The following is a 23,419-nucleotide window of genomic DNA, read 5'->3' as shown; positions in this document are numbered from 1 at the left end:
CAAATGAAACATCGCGGATCAAAAGAGCCAAAGCACGGACATTTTTTCCCCCTCAATAAATTAAAAGGGGGGAAGTCTGCTACGCTTGATCATGCCCAGCCCAGAGTCCTGCCCTCCTCTCTGATTGGATGACGGGTGAGAGAAGGGGGGAAAGTTTGAATAAAATTCCAGAGCATGTGATGAGTATGGTCATTTAACTCAAACCCTAAACTTGGTTCAATAGCAGTGACAGTGCGGTAGTGGTTTGAGAGCAGAACAGTTTTACGGCTTCGATTAAGATCATCTAGGAAACTAATTGCTTCTATTTCAGACATTGTTCACATCGACCCATAGAAGCAACTGAATTGTTTTTAATAAATGCATTTAAGAAGTATTTTCCTTGATCATCTGATACAAAACAGTTAGCCTAGGTCGGATAGCAGTGCAACAGTTCGAACCGTGCGTAATTCTCTGCTTCTTTTTCCAATCCAATCTCCAAACAGCAAGAATTCTTCCGAAGGAAAACCTTAAACTCGGAAACCATCAAAGGAAGACCTAAACTGCAGGTGGCTCGCGGAAAAGATGACGGCAATGAGATTGATTTCCTGGCTTTTGCTGCTGGTGTTTATGCAGTCCGGAGTTTTTTGCCGCAAGAAGATTCCGAGGTGGTCGCAACCCGCAACCACGACGGACACCGCCTTCTCCCACATACCGGGACCGGGGTGACACAACGGAGAGTTTCCCTTTGGATTTCACCGCCGTCGAAGAGAACATGGACAACTTCATGACGCAGGTGAAGAACCTGGCGCAGTCCCTGTACCCGTGTTCGGCGCAGAAGCTCGACTATGATATGAAGCTGCACTTTTTGGAAAATACTTCAGTCACGTGCAACGATGGAACTCCAGCAGGGTATTGTATTCTCTTCTCATCTGATCCGTGACTTTTTTCTTTCGTACAGTCGAGGTTTCCAGAAATATAGCATGTTGAAAGCACAGTCCAAACATGATTGCCCATTGGATTTTGCTTATCCTTAAAGTTTAAGTATAGTTTTTTTTGTGATTGAGATATCTACTTTAGATTATAGGATCACAAAAAGGAACATGAAAACGTGTGTTATACAGATGTCCAATACAGCTGCTGTGCGTCATGGCAGCTTTTCAGCGAATATTTGCGGCCTGGCCTGGCACGTGCATAATGAGCATAGTGCTTGATTCCTGTGGGCATCTTAATCTCATGATGCAGAAGTGATCAAGATTGATATATTTTCCACATTTGGGATCCTTCTACAAGCAATGCAATTCGAATTTGTCCACTATTTTTACGTGTGCGCGACGCGCCAAAATGTTTGTGTATAGAGATTTTTTTATGTACATTGTATTTTTTAAATGAAGATAATATTGGAAAACATACCTATTCATATAAATTCAATCCCAATTTTAATGGAAAATATTATATTGATCTTTATATTGTTTTTATGTTCATCCAAACCAATGTCAGAATTACATATACATTTACCCATGAAGGAATATAGGCTAATATTTATAAACTGTCACCAATAATATGGTTGTGAGATTGACACCTATTTTCTGCATAGATAAGCACAGCCAATGTGTTGCTCATTAGCCTCAGTATGGTAGCATTTCTAAAATATAATTCTAAAATATATATTCTCTCTGTGTCTCTCTCTCTGTGTCTCTCTCTCTGTGTCTCTCTCTCTCTGTGTCTCTCTCTCTCTGTCGTTCTCTCTCTCCTCTCCTGTGTCCTCTTCTCTCCTCCTGTGTCTCCTCTCTCTCCTTCATGTGTCTCTTCTGCTCTCTCCTGTCTCTCTCTCCTCTCTGTTGTTCTCTCTCTCTCTGTGTTGCTCTCTCTCTCTGCTCTGTGTCTCTTCTTCTCTCTGTGTCTCTCTCTCTCTTCGCTCTGCTGTTCTCTCTCTCTCTTCCTTCTGGTCTCTCTCTCTCCTCTCTCTGTCTCTCTCTCTCTCTCTCTAGTGTCTCTCTCTCTCTCTCTCTGTGTCTCTCTCTCCTCTCTCTGTGTCTCTCTTCTCTCTCTCATGATGTTCTCCTCCCTCTCTGATGTCTCTCTCTCTCTCTCTCTCTCTTGTGTCTCTCTCTCTCTCTCTCGTGTCTCTCTCCTCTCTCTCTGTGTCTCTCTCTCTCTCTCTCTGTGTCTCTCTCTCTCTCTCTCTGTGTCTCTCTCGCTCTCTCTCTGTGTCTCTCTCTCTCTCTCTCTGTGTCTCTCTCATCTCTCTCTCTGTGTCTCTCTCTCTCTCTCTCTGTGTCTCTCTCTCTCTCTCTCTGTGTCTCTCTCTCTCTCTCTCTGTGTCTCTCTTCTCTCTCTCTCTGTGTCTCTCTCTCTCTCTCTGTGTCTCTCTCTCTCTCTCTCTGTGTCTCTCTCTCTGTGTCTCTCTCTCTGTGTCTCTCTCTCTCTCTCTCTGTGTCTCTCTTCTCTCTCTCTGTGTCTCTCTCTCTCTCTGTGTCTCTCTCTCTCTCTGTGTCTCTCTCTCTCTTGTGTCTCTCTCCTCTGTGTCTCTCTGTGTCTCTCCTCTCTCTGTCTCTCTCTGTGTCTCTCTCGCTCTGTCTCTCTCGCTCTCTCTCGTTTGTTTTCCATTAATGAGGATAAGCAGGGGAACTAACTGCTTTTATGTTGGATTGTGTGGCTTGTGAAGTATAATATACTATCCACATGTACAAAGGCAAATATTTTTTTTTGCCAGACAGATCCAGTGTAATTGGTTAATATGGTATAGTATACATCTAGTCATATGGTTAATATGGTATAGTGTAGTATACATCAAGTCATTGAAAGGCTAATACATACAGTATCTATTGAATACTATATATGTTTGTTTTTTACTGTCAATGTGCCATAACCCTAATTTCTAATCCCGGTATTCCCGATGTTCCAATACCCTACATTCTAATCCCCATGCTCTCGATGTTCCATACCCTACTTTGTAATCCCCGTACTCTCCAATGTTCCATAACCCTACATTCTAATCCCCATACTCTCAATGTTCCATACCCTACTTTGTAATCCCCGTACTCTCAATGTTCCATACCCTACATTCTAATCCCCATACTCTCAATGTTCCATACCCTACATTCTAATCCCCATACTCTCAATGTTCCATACCCTACATTCTAATCCCTGTACTCTCAATGTTCCATACCCTACATTCTAATCCCTGTACTCTCAATGTTCCATACCCCTACATTCTAATCCCTGTACTCTCAATGTTCCATACCCTACATTCTAATCCCCGTACTCTCAATGTTCCATACCCTACATTCTAATCCCTGTACTCTCAATGTTCCATACCCTACATTCTAATCCCTGTACTCCTCGATGTTCCATACCCTACATTCTAATCCATGTACTCTCGATGTTCCATACCCTACATTCTATTCCCATACTCTCGATGTTCTATACCCTACTTTCTAATCCCTGTACTCTCGATGTTCCATACCCTACTTTCTAATCCCTATCACCTATATTTGTTTTATAGCGAGCATGCCTGTAGATGCTCTATTGGGAGGTGAATGCTATTCTAACCCACTGCAATGATGAGGGATCCATGTAATAAGGTCAGAGTGTAATACACTGCTATGGATCACTAGCATGATGCAAGTCTGCATGTCTAGTACAGTATGTCTCGTAATATCAGATTGTTGTGCTTATACCCAACAGACAAAACACATGAAATGTGTTATGACTTAGACATATCGCTGGGCAGTAGGCTACAGTACAGTGTTTATACACGGTTCTTTAATACCAGTGTGTGACTGGGATGGAGATGTAGATGTCTCTCACTGGATTTAGCATCCTGTATAAATACATCGAAATAATTCAACCTGAGTGTCTCATATCCTCCATCCCAAATGGCATCCTATTCCATATATGTCCCCTATTCCCAATGGCCCCTCGTCAACAGTAGTGCACCACATAGGGAACAGGGTTCCATTTGGGACAGGCACATAGAGAGTGGCCCATCCAGCCCTTAAAGCTCTTAGCTCTTTAGGATCGCAGTGTGAGTGAGGACACAGAGGCTTTTAGATCTGGCCAGCAGGCCAGAGGTTGGCAGATGTCGTCTCTGTAATAGTCACCTTTGTGTCTATAAATAACCATATTCTAACACTAATTCCTCCCAGCCAGTTCCTGTCCCTCCCTGGTTCACCTTGTCCCTCCCTGGTTCACCTTGTCCCTCCCTGGTTCACCCTGTCCCTCCCTGGTTCACCCTGTCCCTCCCTGGTTCACCCTGTCCCTCCCTGGTTCACCCTGTCCCTCCCTGGTTCACCCTGTCCCTCCCTGGTTCACCCTGTCCCTCCCTGGTTCACCCTGTCCCTCCCTGGTTCACCCTGTCCCTCTCTGGTTCACCCTGTCCCCTCTCTGGTTCACCCTGTCCCTCTCTGGTTCACCCTGTCCCTCTCTGGTTCACCCTGTCCCTCTCTGGTTCACCCTGTCCCTCTCTGGTTCACCCTGTCCCTCTCTGGTTCACCCTGTCCCTCCCTGGTTCACCCTGTCCCTCCCTGGTTCACCCTGCCCCTCTCTGGTTCACTTTACCGTTCCCTGGTTCACCCTACCGTTCCCTGGTTCACCCTGTCCCTCCCTGGTTCACCCTGTCCCTCCCTGGTTCACCCTGTCCCTCCCTGGTTCACCCTGTCCCTCCCTGGTTCACCCTGCCCCTCTCTGGTTCACTTTTCCCCTCCCTGGTTCACCCTGCCCCTCCCTGGTTCACCCTGTCCCTCTCTGGTTCACCCTGCCCCTCTCTGGTTCACTTTTCCCCTCCCTGGTTCACCCTACCGTTCCCTGGTTCACCCTGTCCCTCCCTGGTTCACCCTGTCCCTCCCTGGTTCACCCTGCCCCTCTCTGGTTCACTTTTCCCCTCCCTGGTTCACCCTACCGTTCCCTGGTTCACCCTGCCCCTCCCTGGTTCACCCTGCCCCTCCCTGGTTCACTCGGCCCCTCCCTGGCTCACCCTGCCCCTCCCTGGTTCCCTCTGTCCCTCCCTGGTTCCCTCTGTCCCTCCCTGGTTCCCTCTGTCCCTCCCTGGTTCCCTCTTCCCCTCCCTTGTTCCCTCTTCCCCTCCCTTGTTCCCTCTTCCCCTCCCTTGTTCCCTCTTCCCCTCCCTTGTTCCCTCTGTCCCTCCCTGGTTCCCTCTGTCCCTCCCTGGTTCACCCTGTCCCTCCCTTGTTCCCTATGTCCCTCCCTTGTTCCCTATGTCCCTCCCTCCCTCCTTCCCCCCCTCCCTCCCTTGTTCCCTCTGTCCCTCCCTGGTTCACCCTGTACCTCCCTTGTTCACTCTGTCCCTCCCTTGTTCACTCTGTCCCTCCCTTGTTCACTCTGTCCCTCCCTGGTTCACCCTGTCCCTCCCTTGTTCACTCTGTCCCTCCCTTGTTCACTCTGTCCCTCCCTTGTTCACTCTGACCCTCCCTTGTTCACTCTGTCCCTCCCTTGTTCACTCTGTCCCTCCCTTGTTCCCTCTGTCCCTCCCTGGTTCCCTCTGTCCCTCCCAGGTTCCCTCTGCCCCTCCCTGGTTCCCTCTGTCCCTCCCTGGTTCCCTCTGTCCCTCCCTGGTTCCCTCTGTTCTGTCCCTCCCTGGTTCCCTCTGTCCCTCCCTGGTTCCCTCTGTCCCTCCCTGGTTCCCTCTGTCCCTCCCTTGTTCCCTCTGTCCCTCCCTTGTTCCCTCTGTCCCTCCCTTGTTCCCTCTGTCCCTCCCTTGTTCCCTCTGTCCCTCCCTTGTTCCCTCTGTCCCTCCCTTGTTCACTCTGTCCCTCCCTGGTTCCCTCTGTCCATCCCTGGTTCCCTCTGTCCATCCCTGGTTCCCTCTGTCCCTGCCTGGTTCACCCTGACCCTCCCTTGTTCCCTCTGTCCCTCCCTGGTTCCCTCTGTCCCTCCCTGGTTCCCTCTGTCCCACCCTGGTACACCTTTCCCATCCCTGGTTCACCCTTCCCCTCCCTTGTTCCCTCTGTCCCTCCCTGGTTCACTCTGTCCCTCCCTGGTTCACTCTGTCCCTCCCTTGTCCCCTCTGTCCCTCCCTGGTTCACCCTGTCCCTCCCTGGTCCACTCTGTCCCTCCCTTGTTCACTCTGACCCTCCCTTGTTCACTCTGTCCCTCCCTTGTTCACTCTGTCCCTCCCTGGTTCACCCTGTCCCTCCCTGGTCCACTCTGTCCCTCCCTTGTTCACTCTGACCCTCCCTTGTTCACTCTGGCCCTCCCTTGTTCACTCTGTCCCTCCCTTGTTCACTCTGTCCCTCCCTTGTTCCCTCTGTCCCTCCCTGGTTCCCTCTGTCCCTCCCTTGTTCCCTCTGTCCCTCCCTGGTTCCCTCTGTCCCTCCCTGGTTCCCTCTGTCCCTCCCTGGTTCCCTCTGTCCCTCCCTTGTTCCCTCTGTCCCTCCCTTGTTCCCTCTGTCCCTCCCTTGTTCCCTCTGTCCCTCCCTGGTTCACCCTTTCCCTCCCTGGTTCCCTCTGTCCCTCCCTGGTTCCCTCTGTCCCTCCCTGGTTCCCTCTGTCCATGCCTGGTTCCCTCTGTCCATGCCTGGTTCACCCTGTCCCTCCCTGGTTCCCTCTGTCCCTCCCTGGTTCCCTCTGTCCCTCCCTGGTTCCCTCTGTCCCTCCCTTGTTCCCTCTGTCCCACCCTGGTACACCTTTCCCATCCCTGGTTCACCCTTCCCCTCCCTTGTTCCCTCTGTCCCTCCCTGGTTCACTCTGTCCATCCCTGGTTCCCTCTGTCCCTTCCTGGTTCACCCTGCTCCTCCCTGGTTCCCTCTGTCCCTCCCTGGTTCCCTCTGTCCCTTCCTGGTTCACCTTGTCTCCCCTGGTTCAACTTGTCCCTCCCTGGTTCACCCTGCCCCTCCCTGGTTCACCCTGTCCCATCGCTGGCTCACCCTTTCCCCTCCCTGGTTCACCTTTCCCATCCCTGGCTCACCCTGTCCCTCCCTGGTTCCCTCTGTCCCTTCCTGGTTCACCCTGTCTCCCCTGGTTCACCCTGTCTCCCCTGGTTCACCCTGCTCTTCCTTGGTTCCCTCTGTCCCTCCCTGGTTTACTCTGTCCCTCCCTGGTTTACTCTGTCCCTCCCTGGTTTACTCTGTCCCTCCCTAGTTTATAGTGATAGTTTAGGTAGCTGTATAGTGATAGATCTGTCGTTTATAGTTACAGTGATAGTTTAGGTTGTTGTGTAGCAGTGGAGGCTGCTGAGGGGAGGACAGCTCATAATAATTGCAGGAACGGAGCAAATGGAATGGCATCAAACCCATGGAAACCATGTGTTTGATGTATTTGATACTATTCCACTAATTCTGTTCCAGCCATTACCATGAGTCCGTCCTTCCCAATTAAGGTGCCACCAACCTCCTGTGTTGTATAGTGATACATCTGTAGTTTATAGTTATTGTGATACATCTCTAGAGCCTCAGGAAATCTTTTCTCCAACATAATAAAGAGACTTCTAGTGATGGAGTGGTGTGGCTGTTCTAGTGATGGAGTGGTGTGGCTGTTCTAGTGATGGAGTGGTGTGGGCTGTTCTAGTGATGGAGTGGTGTGGCTGTTCTAGTGATGGAGTGGTGTGGCTGTTCTAGTGATGGAGTGGTGTGGCTGTTCTAGTGATGGAGTGGTGTGGCTGTTCTAGTGATGGAGTGGTGTGGCTGTTCTAGTGATGGAGTGGTGTGGCTGTTCTAGTGATGGAGTGGTGTGGCTGTTCTAGTGATGGAGTGGTGTGGCTGTTCTAGTGATGGAGTGGTGTGGCTGTTCTAGTGATGGAGTGGTGTGGCTGTTCTAGTGATGGAGTGGTGTGGCTGTTCTAGTGATGGAGTGGTGTGGCTGTTCTAGTGATGGAGTGGTGTGGCTGTTCTAGTGATGGAGTGGTGTGGCTGTTCTAGTGATGGAGTGGTGTGGCTGTAGTAGTGATGGAGTGGTGTGGCTGTTCTAGTGATGGAGTGGTGTGGCTGTTCTAGTGATGGAGTGGTGTGGCTGTTCTAGTGATGGAGTGGTGTGGCTGTTCTAGTGATGGAGTGGTGTGGCTGTTCTAGTGATGGAGTGGTGTGGCTGTTCTAGTGATGGAGTGGTGTGGCTGTTCTAGTGATGGAGTGGTGTGGCTGTTCTAGTGATGGAGTGGTGTGGCTGTCCTGGTAGATGGTAGTTAGTGGTGTGGCTGTTCTAGTGATGGAGTGGTGTGGCTGTTCTAGTGATGGAGTGGTGTGGCTGTCCTGGTAGATGGTAGTTAGTGGTGTGGCTGTCCTGGTAGATGGTAGTTAGTGGTGTGTCTGTCCTGGTAGATGTTAGTTAGTGGTGTGTCTGTCCTGGTAGATGTTAGTTAGTGGTGTGTCTGTCCTGGTAGATGGTAGTTAGTGGTGTGTCTGTCCTGGTAGATGGTAGTTAGTGGTGTGTCTGCCCTGGTAGATGGTAGTTAGTGGTGTGTCTGCCCTGGTAGATGATAGTTAGTGGTGTGTCTGTCCTGGTAGATGGTAGTTAGTGGTGTGTCTGTCCTGGTAGATGGTAGTTAGTGGTGTTTCTGTCCTGGTAGATGGTAGTTAGTGGTGTGTCTGTCCTGGTAGATGGTAGTTAGTGGTGTGTCTGTCCTGGTATATGGTAGTTAGTGGTGTGTCTGCCCTGGTAGATGTTAGTTAGTGGTGTTTCTGTCCTGGTAGATGTTAGTTAGTGGTGTTTCTGTCCTGGTAGATGTTAGTTAGTGGTGTTTCTGTCCTGGTAGATGTTAGTTAGTGGTGTGTCTTCCCTGGTAGATGTTAGTTAGTGGTCTTTCTGTCCTGGTAGATGTTAGTTAGTGGTGTGTCTGTCCTGGTAGATGTTAGTTAGTGGTGTGTCTGTCCTGGTAGATGGTAGTTAGTGGTGTTTCTGTCCTGGTAGATGGTAGTTAGTGGTGTTTCTGTCCTGGTAGATGTTAGTTAGTGGTGTGTCTGTCCTGGTAGATGGTAGTTAGTGGTGTGTCTGTCCTGGTAGATGGTAGTTAGTGGTGTGTCTGTCCTGGTAGATGGTAGTTAGTGGTGTATCTGTTCTGGTAGATGGTAGTTAGTTAGTTTCTGCCCTGGTAGATGTTAGTTAGTGGTGTGTCTGTCCTGGTAGATGTTAGTTAGTGGTGTGTCTGTCCTGGTAGATGTTAGTTAGTGGTGTGTCTGCCCTGGTAGATGTTACAGTGCAACGTACTACTGGTCACCTCCATAGATGTTGCAGTGATAGTGTGGTCTGCCTCGTGCTACTGGTAACCTCCATAGATGTTGCAGTGATAGTGTGGTCTGCCCCGTGCTACTGGTAACCTCCATAGATGTTGCAGTGATAGTGTGGTCTGCCCCGTACTACTGGTCACCTCCATAGATGGTGCAGTGATAGTGTGGTCTGCCCCATGCTACTGGTAACCTCCATAGATGTTGCAGTGATAGTGTGGTCTGCCCCGTACTACTGGTCACCTCCATAGATGGTGCAGTGATAGTGTGGTCTGCCCCGTGCTACTGGTAACCTCCATAGATGTTGCAGTGATAGTGTGGTCTGCCCCGTACTACTGGTCACCTCCATAGATGTTGCAGTGATAGTGTGGTCTGCCCCGTGCTACTGGTAACCTCCATAGATGTTGCAGTGATAGTGTGGTCTGCCCCGTGCTACTGGTCACCTCCATAGATGTTGCAGTGCTAGTGTGGTCTGCTCCATGCTACTGGTACCCTCAAAATGTAGCGTAAAATTGGGTATTCTAAGCTTTATCTTAGTTTATTATGTCATGAGTTGAACATGTCATGAAAGATTATCCCTGAGGACGAGAGTGTGAGTCAGTGTCTTGGCAAACACCACACCACTTAGCCTGCTCAACACCACACCACTCAGCCTGCTCAACACCACACCACTCAGCCTGCTCAACACCACACCACTCAGCCTGCTCAACACCACACCACTCAGCCTGCTCAACACCACACCACTCAGCCTGCTCAACACCACACCACTCAGCCTGCTCAACACCACACCACTCAGCCTGCTCAACACCACACCACTCAGCCTGCTCTGGCAGTCCTCCCTGTGATTTTATTTGTTATTTGTATGTGATTTAACTAGGCAAAGTTAAGAAGAAATTCTTATTTACAATGACGGCCTACCCCAGCCAAACCCTAACCCGGACGATGCTGGGCCTACCCCAGCCAAACCCTAACCCGGACGATGCTGGGCCTACCCCAGCCAAACCCTAACCCGGACGATGCTGGGCCTACCCCAACCAAACCCTAACCCGGACGATGCTGGGCCTACCCCAGCCAAACCCTAACCCGGACGATGCTGGGCCTACCCCAGCCAAACCCTAACCCGGACGATGCTGGGCCTACCCCAGCCAAACCCTAACCCGGACGATGCTGGGCCTACCCCAGCCAAACCCTAACCCGGACGATGCTGGGCCTACCCCAACCAAACCCTAACCCGGACGATGCTGGGCCTACCCCAGCCAAACCCTAACCCGGACGATGCTGGGCCTACCCCAACCAAACCCTAACCCGGACGATGATGGGCCTACCCCAACCAAACCCTAACCCGGACGATGCTGGGCCTACCCCAACCAAACCCTATCCCGGACGATGCTGGGCCAATTGTGTGCCGCCCTATGGGACTCCCAATCACGGCCGGTTGTGATACAGCCTGGAATCAAACCAGGGTCTGTAGTGACGCCTCCAGCCCTGAGATGCAGTGCCTTAGACCGCCGTGCCACTCGGGAGCCCCAATGATGAGATATGCCTGGCAGCCGCCAGAGTTTCCGGTCCGAGAAGCCGTCTGTCTCAGCTGCAGCCGCATCGTCGTCGGTAAAGAGTAGCGTTCAGATACCGCTGTTCCCTCTAGCTGCCTGACAAAGCTCCTTTAGAAGCTAGGCTTTAGCTCAGCAGGCTAACATGTCTGTTGCTGAAATAACAGTCTCTGAACATCACAGAAGCAAATAGGGAATATAATAGCATCATGCCTGCTTGTATGGCCGACTGGGTTTGAATCCAGGCTTCCTGGGTGCTACAAGTCTGTGTTAGCCCTCTGAGCTAAAGCCTAGCCATCTCAGAAACATTGTGAGAATCATGTCTGCTTCTAATGGTCTTTTGTAGTGTCTGCTAGTCTGATCCTGTGAAATGGTAGAAATGTTGTTGGGTGACAGAAAGTTAAAGGGATAATTTGGGATTTTGGCAATGAGAGCTTGTATCTACTTCTCCAGAGTCAGATGAACAATTGTTTGTCTGTTTCCAGTATGAAGGAAGTTAAGAGGTAGATTTGCACACCAAGGCTAACTAACATTAGCACTATGACTGGAAGTCCATGGGTATCTGTTAGCATGCTGTTGCATTGTATTAAAATGCCTTGACAGAACTGTAGACTGTAGACAATTGCAGTGAATTGATGATTCTGCACTTCACGGTTGTGAGACTATGGGGATTAATTATAGCATTGCCCTCTTGTGGTCAGAGGATGAACAGATCTCCTAAAGTGAATGACTCATGCATCCAGATTGAAAAACTCTTCAGAGTGAATATTTCCTACACTACTGAGCTAAGTTCAGCCAAACCAAGCAGTAACTAACTGCCCACCGTAGTTGCTGGACCTGTGCTGAAAAGGACGACCTGAAACGAAAACATCGGACCCAGTTTTGATCAGGTTCAGATCCACATTTACATTTCAGCCGCATTTACATTTCAGCCGCATTTACATTTCAGCTACCTTCACACTTCAGTCATTTAGCAGACGCTCTTATGCAGAGCGACTTACAGTAAGTTCATTCATCTTAAGATGGTGAGACAACCTCCTATCACAGTAATAATAAGAACTACTTTTCCTCAATAAAGCAGCTATCAGCAGAATCAGTGCTAGTGAGAAGAGACAGTGTGAGTGTCAGTACCAAGAAAGACAAGGGTGTTAGTTGTTTTAATTGTTTTGGTTCAGACATTGATCTCTGTGTTTGATCTCTGTTCAGATGGTGGTTCAGGTCGTGCTGTATAATCCACTGTAGAATAGTGTTGTAGGCTCTGACTTTCTGTGACGCATCAAAGGGAGCATTCCTCTGGGTGGATGTAGTGAATATGGGTCCTGGGCAACAGAGATGTGTGTGTGTGTTTGCACAGACCTCACCATGGTTTTCATCCCTGGCTGCTGCAGGCTGCAGGCAGCACGTCATCTCCTCTCTGTTTTTCATTTCTGCACGGCCGGCACTGAGGGTAGTGGAGATTTTATCCAGCCTGAGATGGAGGGCCTATGTATGAGACCACTGTTAAAGAACGGTGACTTCAGCAGAGTAGTAGCAGGGAATATGATGGTACTGCACTTCCGTATCACTGTTGCCAGCCACAGGCCTTTAGGGCACTGGTAACACCTAGGGTGCTTCCAAAATGTCATCTAATTTCCTATATAGTGGACCACAGGCCTCTGACAGGCCAAAAGTAGTGCATTATAAAGGGAATAGGGCTCCATTTGGGAAGCACACTAGTCTTCTCTTTCTCAATACTGAGGGTGGAGGAACCTGGATGAGCGCCTATCTTTTGTTTTATCACATGGTAGGATTGTGTGTGTGTCCACGTCCACACCATGGCTCTGTGTAACCAGCACTCAAACATTGTTTAGGTGAGTTCAAATCTGGGGGAAGTAGTTTTAGCTTATTTTTGTTAACAGAGATAAAGGTCTTCAAAATAACAACATGTTTTGTATTCTTTGTTTACATAATATGTACATGAGGTCAGGTTTTATTCAGTTTGGCACAGTCACTGATGCCAGGAGACGGTGAGGGCAACTTGAGTGTTTCATGTGAGGATACATGATTCTTGTTCATGGTTTGTGAGTTTGTGTTTATAAAATATAATGTTTTTCTTTCCGTTCTAGGTACTACATGAAAGAGTCCAGAGGAAGCAGACGGTGGTTGATATTCTTGGAGGGCGGCTGGTACTGCTTCAACAAAGAGAACTGTGACAGCCGATACGACACCATGAGGAGACTGATGAGCTCGTCCAAGTGGCCTCAAACCAAAACAGGTCAGAATCTCTGCCTACATTACCCGCCTGTGTCTGTCTGGCTGTTACCGTTCACCAACCCCCCACCACTACTACTCTAAGACACAAATGAAGCCTTGTCCTGAACTGTCCTGAACTGAACTTTCTGTTATTGCGTATCGGTAATGTCATCTTTATGTTATTACGTATCGTTAATGTCGTCTTTATGTTATTACGTATCGTTAATGTCGTCTTTATGTTATTACGTATCGTTAATGTCGTCTTTATGTTATTACGTATCGTTAATGTCGTCTTTATGTTATTACGTATCGTTAATGTCGTCTTTATGTTATTACGTATCGTTAATGTCATCTTTATGTTATTACGTATCGTTAATGTCGTCTTTATGTTATTACGTATCGTTAATGTCGTCTTTATGTTATTACGTATCGTTAATGTCGTCTTTGGTGTGCTTCTCAATGCACAAGGACCTTGTTCCCCACTCCTATCAATAAAAAAAATGGTATTAAGCCATACAAAAGTGTTACTGTGCGTGAAGTTTAAAATGCATTTTGTCATTACTAAACGTGTAATGTGATATATTTTCAAATTAAACATTTTTAAAACAAAAAAAGATTTGATGAATAAAATATTGAATCAGTCGTGAGAGGGGAAGTGCCTCTCTCTCAATGTGCTGTCAGGACCATCATTCATGCAGTGATTATGAGGAAGATGGTGATGTTTCTGGGAGTTGCATGATGGTTAATGTAATCTGTTCTCTATTGCTGTGTCGTTCCTCTCTGTAGGCACAGGGATTCTGTCTCCACTCCCAGAGGAAAACCCTCACTGGTGGAACGCCAACATGGTGTAAGTTCCAGGATTTGGTGTGTCTGTGTCCAGTTGATCTTTATAAAGGTGTAAGAAGACCTGACACGGATGTTGTGTTTCCTCTCCAGGTTCATCCCCTACTGCTCTAGTGATGTGTGGAGTGGTGCCTCAGCCAAGACGGACCACAGTAAGACATCACTATTAGCCATACTAATGTGTGTTTGCATTTTCTAATGGAGGTCAATCAACCAATCAGCCAATACATCAATCAAACAATCAACCAATCAATCAACCAATCAACCAACAAATCAATCAACCAAGCAACCAATAAAACAAGCAACCGATCAGCCAACCAACCAAGAAATTAATAAATCATTCAATCAATCAATTAACTTAAAACATATTTTCCTAGAGGGAAATTGGTTATTTCATTGAGTCATCCATGATAGACATAGGATAGGTAGGTATGTTGTGTGCATTGTGTTGGTCACTCTGCACTCATTGTATTGTGTTGGTGACTGACTGTCTGTCTGCGTGCCGTCTGTGTGCAGGTGGCTACGCCTTCATGGGGTCTCTGATCATTCAGGAGGTGGTGAAGGATCTGCTGACCAAGGGGCTTGACAACGCCAAGGTTCTACTACTGGCTGGCAGCAGGTGGGTGGGGCCACATGTTGGTGTGGGTGTGTCTGTGTGTTAACGTAATGTAAATATGTTTAATGAACTGGAACTATGTGTCACTAGAGATTATAGTAAGTGAGTGTGTGTGTCTGTTTGTACCTGTGTGTGTATGTGTATCTATGCCTGTGTGTGTGTGTATCTATGCCTGTATCTATGCCTGTGTGGTTGTGTGTATCTATCTATGCCTGTGTGGGTGTGTGTGTGTATCTATGCCGGTGTGTGTGTGTGTGTGTATCTATGCCGGTGTGTGTGTGTGTGTATCTATGCCTGTGTGGGTGTATCTATGCCTGTGTGGGTGTATCTATGTCTGTGTGGTTGTGTGTATCTATGCCTGTGTGTGTGTGTGTATCTATGCCTGTGTGGGTGTGTGTATCTATGCCTGTGTGGGTGTGGGTGTGTATCTATGCCTGTGTGGTTGTGTGTATCTATGCCTGTGTGGTTGTGTGTATCTATGCCTGTGTGGTTGTGTGTATCTATGCCTGTGTGTGTGTGTGTGTGTAGCTATGCCTGTGTGGGTGTGTGTGTGTATCTATGCCTGTGTGTGTATCTATGCCTGTGTGTGTGTATCTATGCCTGTGTGTGTGTATCTATGCCTGTGTGGGTATCTATGCCTGTGTGGGTATCTATGTCTGTGTGGGTATCTATGTCTGTGTGGTTGTGTGTATCTATGCCTGTGTGTGTGTGTATCTATGTGTGTGTGTGTATCTATGCCTGTGTGTGTGTGTGTATCTATGCCTGTGTGTGTGTGTGTATCTATGCCTGTGTGTGTGTGTGTATCTATGCCTGTGTGGTTGTGTGTATCTATGCCTGTGTGGTTGTGTGTATCTATGTCTGTGTGGTTGTGTGTATCTATGCCTGTGTGGTTGTGTGTATCTATGCCTGTGTGGTTGTGTGTATCTATGCCTGTGTGGTTGTGTGTATCTATGCCTGTGTGGTTGTGTGTATCTATGCCTGTGTGGTTGTGTGTATCTATGCCTGTGTGGTTGTGTGTATCTATGCCTGTGTGGTTGTGTGTATCTATGCCTGTGTGTGTGTGTGTATCTATGCCTGTGTGTGTATCTATGCCTGTGTGTGTATCTATGCCTGTGTGTGTGTATCTATGCCTGTGTGTGTGTATCTATGCCTGTGTGGGTATCTATGCCTGTGTGTGTGTGTGTGTGTGTATCTATGCCTGTGTGTGTGTATCTATGCCTGTGTGTGTGTGTGTATCTATGCCTGTGTGTGTGTGTATCTATGCCTGTGTGTGTGTGTGTGTGTGTGTATCTATGCCTGTGTGTGTGTATCTATGCCTGTGTGTGTGTATCTATGCCTGTGTGTGGTGTGTATCTATGCCTGTGTGTGTGTGTATCTATGCCTGTGTGGTTGTGTGTATCTATGCCTGTGTGTGTGTGTATCTATGCCTGTGTGTGTGTGTATCTATGCCTGTGTGTGTGTGTATCTATGCCTGTGTGGGTGTGTATCTATGCCTGTGTGGTTGTGTGTATCTATGCCTGTGTGTGTGTGTGTATCTATGCCTGTGTATCTATGCCTGTGTGTGTGTGTGTGTGTGTATCTATGCCTGTGTGTGTGTGTGTGTGTGTGTGTATCTATGCCTGTGTGTGTGTGTGTATCTATGCCTGTGTGGTTGTGTGTATCTATGCCTGTGTGGTTGTGTGTATCTATGCCTGTGTGGTTGTGTGTATCTATGCCTGTGTGGTTGTGTGTATCTATGCCTGTGTGTGTGTGTATCTATGCCTGTGTGTGTGTGTATCTATGCCTGTGTGTGTGTATCTATGCCTGTGTGTGTGTGTATCTATGCCTGTGTGTGTGTGTATCTATGCCTGTGTGGTTGTGTGTATCTATGCCTGTGTGGTTGTGTGTATCTATGCCTGTGTGGTTGTGTGTATCTATGCCTGTGTGGTTGTGTATCTATGCCTGTGTGTGTGTATCTATGCCTGTGTGTGTGTGTGTGTGTATCTATGCCTGTGTGTGTGTGTGTATCTATGCCTGTGTGTGTGTGTGTATCTATGCCTGTGTGTGTATCTATGCCTGTGTGTGTGTGTGTGTGTGTGTGTGTGTCTATGCCTGTGGGTGTGTGTCTATGCCTGTGGGTGTGTGTGTATGCCTGTGGGTGTGTGTGTATCTATGTGTGGGTGGGTGTGTGTATCTATGCCTGTGTGGGTGGGTGTGTGTATCTATGCCTGTGTGGGTGGGTGTGTGTATCTATGCATGCCTGTGTGGGTGGGTGTGTGTATCTATCTATGCCTGTGTGGGTGGGTGTGTGTATCTATGCCTGTGTGGGTGGGTGTGTGTGTGTGTGTGTGTATCTATGCCGGTGTGTGTGTGTGTGTGTGTGTGTGTGTGTGTGTGTATCTATGCCTGTGTGGGTGTATCTATGCCTGTGTGGTTGTGTGTATCTATGCCTGTGTGGGTGTGTGTATCTATGCCTGTGTGTGTGTGTATCTATGCCTGTGTGTGTGTGTGTGTGTATCTATGCCTGTGTGTGTATCTATGCCTGTGTGTGTATCTATGCCTGTGTGGGTGTGTGTATCTATGCCTGTGTGGGTGTGGGTGGGTGTGTATCTATGCCTGTGTGGGTGTGTATCTATGCCTGTGTGGGTGTGTGTGTGTGTATCTATGCCTGTGTGTGTATCTATGCCTGTGTGTGTGTGTATCTATGCCTGTGTGTGTGTGTGTGTGTGTTGTGTGTGTGTGTGTGTGGTTGTGTGTATCTATGCCTGTGTGTGTGTGTGTATCTATGCCTGTGTGGGTGTGTGTGTGTATCTATGCCTGTGTGTGTATCTATGCCTGTGTGTGTATCTATGCCTGTGTGTGTGTATCTATGCCTGTGTGTATCTATGCCTGTGTGTGTATCTATGCCTGTGTGGTTGTGTGTATCTATGCCTGTGTGGTTGTGTGTATCTATGCCTGTGTGTGTGTGTATCTATGCCTGTGTGGTTGTGTGTATCTATGCCTGTGTGTGTGTGTATCTATGCCTGTGTGTGTGTGTATCTATGCCTGTGTGTGTGTATCTATGCCTGTGTGTGTATCTATGCCTGTGTGGGTGTGGGTGTGTGTATCTATGCCTGTGTGGGTGTGTATCTATGCCTGTGTGGGTGTGTATCTATGCCTGTGTGTGTATCTATGCCTGTGTGGGTATCTATGTCTGTGTGGTTGTGTGTATCTATGCCTGTGTGTGTATCTATGCCTGTGTGGTTGTGTGTATCTATGCATGTGTGGTTGTGTGTATCTATGCATGTGTGTGTGTATCCATGCCTGTGTGTGTATCTATGCCTGTGTGTGTGTTATCGGTGTGCCTCTTCTCTACCCCACAGTGCGGGGGGGACGGGGGTCCTGCTGAACGTGGACCCTGTGGCTGAGCTGCTGGTGGGGCTGGGGCACCCTGGGATCCAGGTGAGAGGTCTGGCTGACTCGGGCTGGTTCCTGGACAACAAGCAGTACCGATCTACTGACTGTCACGACACCATCAGCTGTGCCCCCACGGAGGCCATCAAGAGAGGCATCAAGTAAGAGAGCACTCCACCACTATAGCAGTCTCTGGGACCATATTCACAATCTCAAATCTCAGATTAGGGGTGCTGATATATGATCAGTTTTCCGACTTTTAGATCATATTCAATAAGATCATATGGTTAGGGAGGACTGATCCTAGATCAGCACTCCTATTCTGAACTGCTTTCTGAGTGGTTAGGGCCAGAGTGTTTCTCATGGCCCAGTGGCCTGACCAGGATAAGCTATAGGCCCTAGTTCTACTGTACTGTGTCGCATCATTGTTAAATGGATTGAACATATTGAACCCCCTCGCCTAAGGCTGCATTTACAGACAGCTCAATAATTGGCAAAAGATCTGATCTGATTGGGATTTTGTGTAAACACAGCCTTAGAGATCTGATCTGATTGGGATGCTTGTGTAAACGCAGTCTTAGAGATCTGATTGGGATGCTTGTGTAAACGCAGCCTTAGAGATCTGATCTGATCAGGATGTTTGTGTAAACACAGCCTTAGAGATCTGATCTGATTGGGATGCTTGTGTAAACGCAGCCTTAGAGATCTGATCTGATCAGGATGTTTGTGTAAACACAGCCTTAGAGATCTGATCTGATTGGGATGCTTGTGTAAATACAGCCTTAGAGATTTGATCTGATCGGGCTTCTTGTGTAGACGCAGGCTTAGTAGCCTATTCTTCAGGTCCTATATGAACTGACACTGTAAGATGTTGACCTCTGACCTCTTGTCACCAGGTACTGGGGCAGCGTTGTGCCAGAGAGGTGTAGACAGGTCCACCTGGGGGAGGAGTGGAACTGTTTCTTTGGCTACAGAGTGTTCCCCTCCATAAAGAGTGAGTGCTAGCAAAGGTTAATGAATTCATTTGTGAATTTGCACAGATATCTGTGTATATCTCTGTGTGTCAGTGTGTTCATTATGGACAGCCTGTGCATGCGTTTGTGTGTGTGTTCACTTGTGCATACATTACAACTTCACTCCACACAGGTCCAGTGTTCGTGGTCCAGTGGTTGTTTGACGAGGCCCAGCTGACCGTGGACAACATCCATCTGACCGGTCAGCCCGTCCAGGAGGGGCAGTGGCGGTACATCCAGAACCTAGGCATCGAGCTGAGGAACACGCTCAAAGATGTCCCGTAAGCACCTGCAAACTTACAGTATCTCTTACAGCAAACTTACAGTTACTCGCAAACTTACAGTAACTCTTACAGCAAACTTACAGTAACTCTTACAGCAAACTTACAGTAACTCATACAGCAAACTTACAGTAACTCTTACAGCAAACTTACAGTAACTCTTACAGCAAACGTACAGTTACTCATACAGCAAACTTACAGTAACTCTTACAGCAAACTTACAGTAACTCTTACAGCAAACTTACAGTAACTCTTACAGCAAACTTACAGTAACTCTTACAGCAAACTTACAGTAACTCTTACAGCAAACTTACAGTAACTCTTACAGCAAACTTACAGTAACTCTTACAGCAAACTTACAGTAACTCTTACAGCAAACTTACAGTAACTCTTACAGCAAACTTACAGTAACTCATACAGCAAACGTACAGTTACTCATACAGCAAACTTACAGTAACTCTTACAGCAAACTTACAGTAACTCTTACAGCAAACGTACAGTTACTCATACAGCAAACTTACAGTAACTCTTACAGCAAACTTACAGTAACTCTTACAGCAAACTTACAGTAACTCTTACAGCAAACTTACAGTAACTCTTACAGCAAACTTACAGTAACTCTTACAGCAAACTTACAGTAACTCTTACAGCAAACTTACAGTAACTCTTACAGCAAACTTACAGTAACTCATACAGCAAACTTACAGTAACTCATACAGCAAACTTACAGTAACTCATACAGCAAACGTACAGTTACTCATACAGCAAACTTACAGTAACTCTTACAGCAAACTTACAGTAACTCTTACAGCAAACTTACAGTAACTCTTACAGCAAACTTACAGTAACTCATACAGCAAACGTACAGTTACTCATACAGCAAACGTACAGTTACTCATACAGCAAACGTACAGTTACTCATACAGCAAACGTACAGTTACTCATACAGCAAACTTACAGTAACTCTTACAACAAACTCAAAGTAACTCTTACAGCAAAAGATTGACAGACAGACAGTGTGTCAAGGTTATGCTGCCAACTGTGTTCAACAAGTCTCATGTATTTGCATACATTTCCAGGGCCATGTTTGCTCCAGCTTGCCTCTCACATGAAGTCATCACAAGGAAGTAAGTAATCAATCTCTCTGTCTTACATCTTCCACCTGGGTCATATTCAGTTGGGCACATCGTATATAAAGGCTTTACAACAGAAAACTGAAAATTGTGTTGTAATTGGACACATTTAGTTTTTAAACTTTCTTCAAACCTGGGTTGCGTTCAGTAGGGCACACCATATACAAAAAACATTTTGGAACAAAAAATTGAAATCTGTGTTGTTATTGGACAAATCTAAATAGTACCTCCACCTTTCACTGCTTTTTACCTACTGAACACCATTCTAATTAGAGAGAGATAATTCTGTGTCAGCTAGCTGTTTATTGTGACTCGCCGTGATCTAACAGTGCCCTCTTGTGGCTGGTCTGTTACAGTTACTGGATCGACGTTCAGGTCAAAGGCACCTCCCTTCCCCGAGCCCTGCACTGCTGGGACCGCAGTCTCCAAGACAACAGCCGGAACAACAAGGCCCCGCCCAAGGGCTGCCCCGTCCATTTGATTGACAGCTGCCCCTGGCCACACTGCAACCCCACCTGCCCCACCATCCGGGACCAGTTCACGGGCCAGGAGATGAACGTGATCCAGTTCCTCATGCACATGGGCTTTGACGTGCAGAAGATGGCCCAGCAGCAGGGCATGGACCCCAGCAAGCTACTGGGGATGCTGAGCAGTGGGAGCTAAAGAGACAGGAGTAAAGTCTTAGTACAGTAGACTAAACCAGGGGGCTATGGGGCCAAATCCTAACTTTGAGATCCCAGAAAAAAATGTGTTTTTTTAAATACTTGTTTTAGTCTCACGTTGACATCAATGTTTGATTTAAAGGGATAGTTCACTTTTGGGGGGGTAGGGGGGGGGTTTAGCTTATTTTTAACTTGAAGTGTCCTTTTAAGCAAAAGACTTGAGTTTTGTGTGGATCTCAAGGTAGGATTCGACACCAAGTCTGGTCCCCACATCTGATACCTCCAGCTCTGCTCCCCATGTTCCCTGTCCCCATCCCGTTCACCTCAGCCCTAACCTCAGTCACACCTAAGGGCTAAAGTCTGACCCCCAACCCACCCGACAGAGCCTCTCACAACCCAGTACTTTAGGAGTACTTGGGCAAACACTCCACATAGACAAGGCACACCTCTCTGCTACTCTCCTTAAATGATCTTTTGGTTGGAAAAGAAAAAGAATAATCACGAATGTAATCCAGTTTTAAGGATGCTCATTGTTTAGTTGCTATTTGCTCTGTTTTTATTTTATTTTTTACCTTAACTTTTATCCTGTGTCGGTTGTTTTTAATTGTGTCATTGTTAAAAAAGGCAGCAATGACTTAAGGAAGTGTTTTAAAGGAGTCTATGTAAAGTATATGAAGTAACACAATGTTTAAGTCTGTCTAACTGTGGGTCTCTTCTACCATAGCATTTTCTCCTCAAGTCAAGAACAGGCGAATACACACATTAAAGGTGTGGAAAGCACTGGACAAGTAGTCCTTCTCTAAGGAGGCAGTGACTGCTTCCCAAATGCCACCCTATTCCCTATATAGTGCACTACTTTTGACCAGGCACTAGGGTGCCATTTGGGATGCAACAATAACATGGAAACAACTGTGGATTATTCAGTGAGGTGAAACGTTCAGAATGTTACAGATAGAACTGGAACGAATAGATCAGACACGATTCCCAATAGGAACTTGCCAGATATCACATCTACACAACACATATCTATCTGAACGTTCTGTAACCCTTGCACCCTCCTGAACAGGGTCAGTATTTACCCCCGTCTCATCTCCAAAGCAGTGGAGGGGAAAGAGTGGAAAGAGAGAGGGAGGATGAGAAAGGAAGAATGCAGCAACCCAGCTCTCACCCCAGATCGTCACCACAGCACACTGTAACAACAACAGCATCAGACTGTTCTTAATGTGATGCTAGGCAACACATTAAACAAATCACCAGCTGGCTGACAGTTTGTTACTCTATGGCTTGATGCGGTATCATAAAGGCATAACATCACGACTGCAACCCGGAATTGACCAGTGAGATTGCGAAACCGGAATGAACCTTTATATAATGAGCAATACACGTTCAGGTTAATTTGAAAACCGCAGGAATTGTATGAGGACCACTGAGAACTTTGACACAACCACCAAAGGTAGTGATTGGGTGTCACCTATTGGCAATTGGAGGAACATCATGAAAGTTCAAACAAAGGTTTCTCATGGGGCTTCCAACTAAAGAAATGATGATTCAGATGGTTGTGGTAGAGAAGAGTCCATTATACCGGTAACTACAGTCCTTACCTTGACACGGGTATACATGGTTCAGATCCTAAAGCTATTGAACACAGAAACAGAATTCTAGAGGAATTCTGATTCTATGATTGACCATAAAGTAGGATCTCATTTCCACACCGTGCCAGTCTAGAGTTCTACGGTGCTCTCCCTGATTTGTGGTGCTCAGATGGGTCTCAGTGCTGGTGGGCCTTGATTTAGCATGTCTGGCACAATGGAAACAATAGAATAGTCCCAAAAGTGCAAGCCACTCACCCTCCCCAGCTAGCACTCCTCCACGCAGGCTCAATCAAACACTCAAAGTATCTGAAAATGAAACAAAAACCGCATGAATCCAGGTTCTGTAGGTCACTCACACAGGCCCACTAATAGTTATACCACAGTGCCAATTTATGTAGTCCTCTTTACCTCTCAACAGAATCATCAGCTATACTCCTTTTTAGTCAGCCATGACAGTTTCCATGCAGTATATCATCACATCAGAAGGTGAACTACACATTAGATGGGCTTTGTTGAACAACAAACTGTAGAATCAATGCAATTTCCATTCAAATGGAGAAGAACATCACATACTGGATTATTTTTGTCTGAGTGTATAGGTTACTTTTAAGTGTTCACTATTGTAACTCCTTTTCTTTATATTTTTGAATAGAAAATGACTTTTTAATATAATGATAATGTTGTATGTACTGTAATGCTCAATGTTAAGTCGTATAAACTATGTTTTAAAGGTCCTCTTTCAGCAGACGCCAGAGAAGGAAAGGTATTACTCATTGTCATTTTGTTCTGTAACATATTTTTTAACAGAGAAAACTCAAGCTACATTGATAATTTACATATTTATTTTGTTATGTAAATCATATTTATAAGTGCTATATTCACAGAGAAGTGATTCTTTGTAAATTGTAAATATATTGCTGTTTTTTTTTCTCTTTGTGTTGATTGCAAGTCTTTGTATCAGACTTTAAAGAAA

At 46.8% G+C, this 23,419-nt stretch overlaps 1 protein-coding gene across 1 annotated transcript; it reads left to right on the top strand.

The window, feature by feature from the left end:
• The first annotated feature begins 203 nt into the window (after window positions 1-203).
• On the top strand, window positions 204-23,419 carry LOC116359892 (palmitoleoyl-protein carboxylesterase notum1a-like). The gene is given in 11 exon segments (XM_031813790.1): window positions 204-621; window positions 623-888; window positions 12,808-12,956; window positions 13,721-13,781; window positions 13,871-13,929; window positions 14,294-14,396; window positions 17,735-17,926; window positions 18,662-18,759; window positions 18,912-19,059; window positions 20,139-20,186; window positions 20,549-23,419. Coding segments are annotated over 11 exon segments (1,491 nt in total). The 5' UTR covers window positions 204-561; the 3' UTR covers window positions 20,856-23,419.

This window comes from Oncorhynchus kisutch, unplaced genomic scaffold (genome assembly GCF_002021735.2).
Source record: "Oncorhynchus kisutch isolate 150728-3 unplaced genomic scaffold, Okis_V2 Okis06b-Okis10b_hom, whole genome shotgun sequence".
Lineage (NCBI taxonomy): Eukaryota > Metazoa > Chordata > Actinopteri > Salmoniformes > Salmonidae > Oncorhynchus > Oncorhynchus kisutch.
Note: the sequence above shows the minus strand (reverse complement) of the source record. Positions and strands in the feature narration are given on the sequence as shown.